Genomic DNA, 225 nt, shown 5'->3' on the forward strand with positions numbered 1-225 from the left:
TGCTAGTGCTGCTGCTGCTGGTGTTGCTAGTGCTGTTGGTGGTGGTGGTGGTTGGGTGGTTGGTGTTGGTGCTGTTGCTGCTGCTGCTCGTTCTGCTGCTGCTGCTGCTGTTGCAGCTGCATTTGCTGCAGCAGCAACAGCTGCTGCTGATACCCCATCGGTCGCCTTAGCCTCAGCTGAATCCCTCTTCACCTGCTGCGCTGCTGCTGCTGCTGCTGTTGCTGC

The 225-nt window shown here is 59.1% G+C and overlaps 1 protein-coding gene across 1 annotated transcript in view; it reads right to left on the bottom strand.

The window, feature by feature from the left end:
* Window positions 1-188: 188 nt before the first annotated feature.
* EMH_0068930 (uncharacterized protein) overlaps window positions 189-225 on the bottom strand; it is a gene marked incomplete at both ends in the record, with an annotated part of 1,173 nt that continues 1,136 nt past the window's right edge. The window contains one exon of the mRNA XM_013498814.1: window positions 189-223. Coding sequence (XP_013354268.1) covers window positions 189-223 — 35 coding nt within the window. The remainder of the gene's footprint in view (window positions 224-225) is intronic.

The sequence above is a fragment of the Eimeria mitis genome, genomic scaffold (genome assembly GCF_000499745.2).
Source record: "Eimeria mitis Houghton genomic scaffold, Emh_scaff3725, whole genome shotgun sequence".
NCBI lineage: Eukaryota > Apicomplexa > Conoidasida > Eucoccidiorida > Eimeriidae > Eimeria > Eimeria mitis.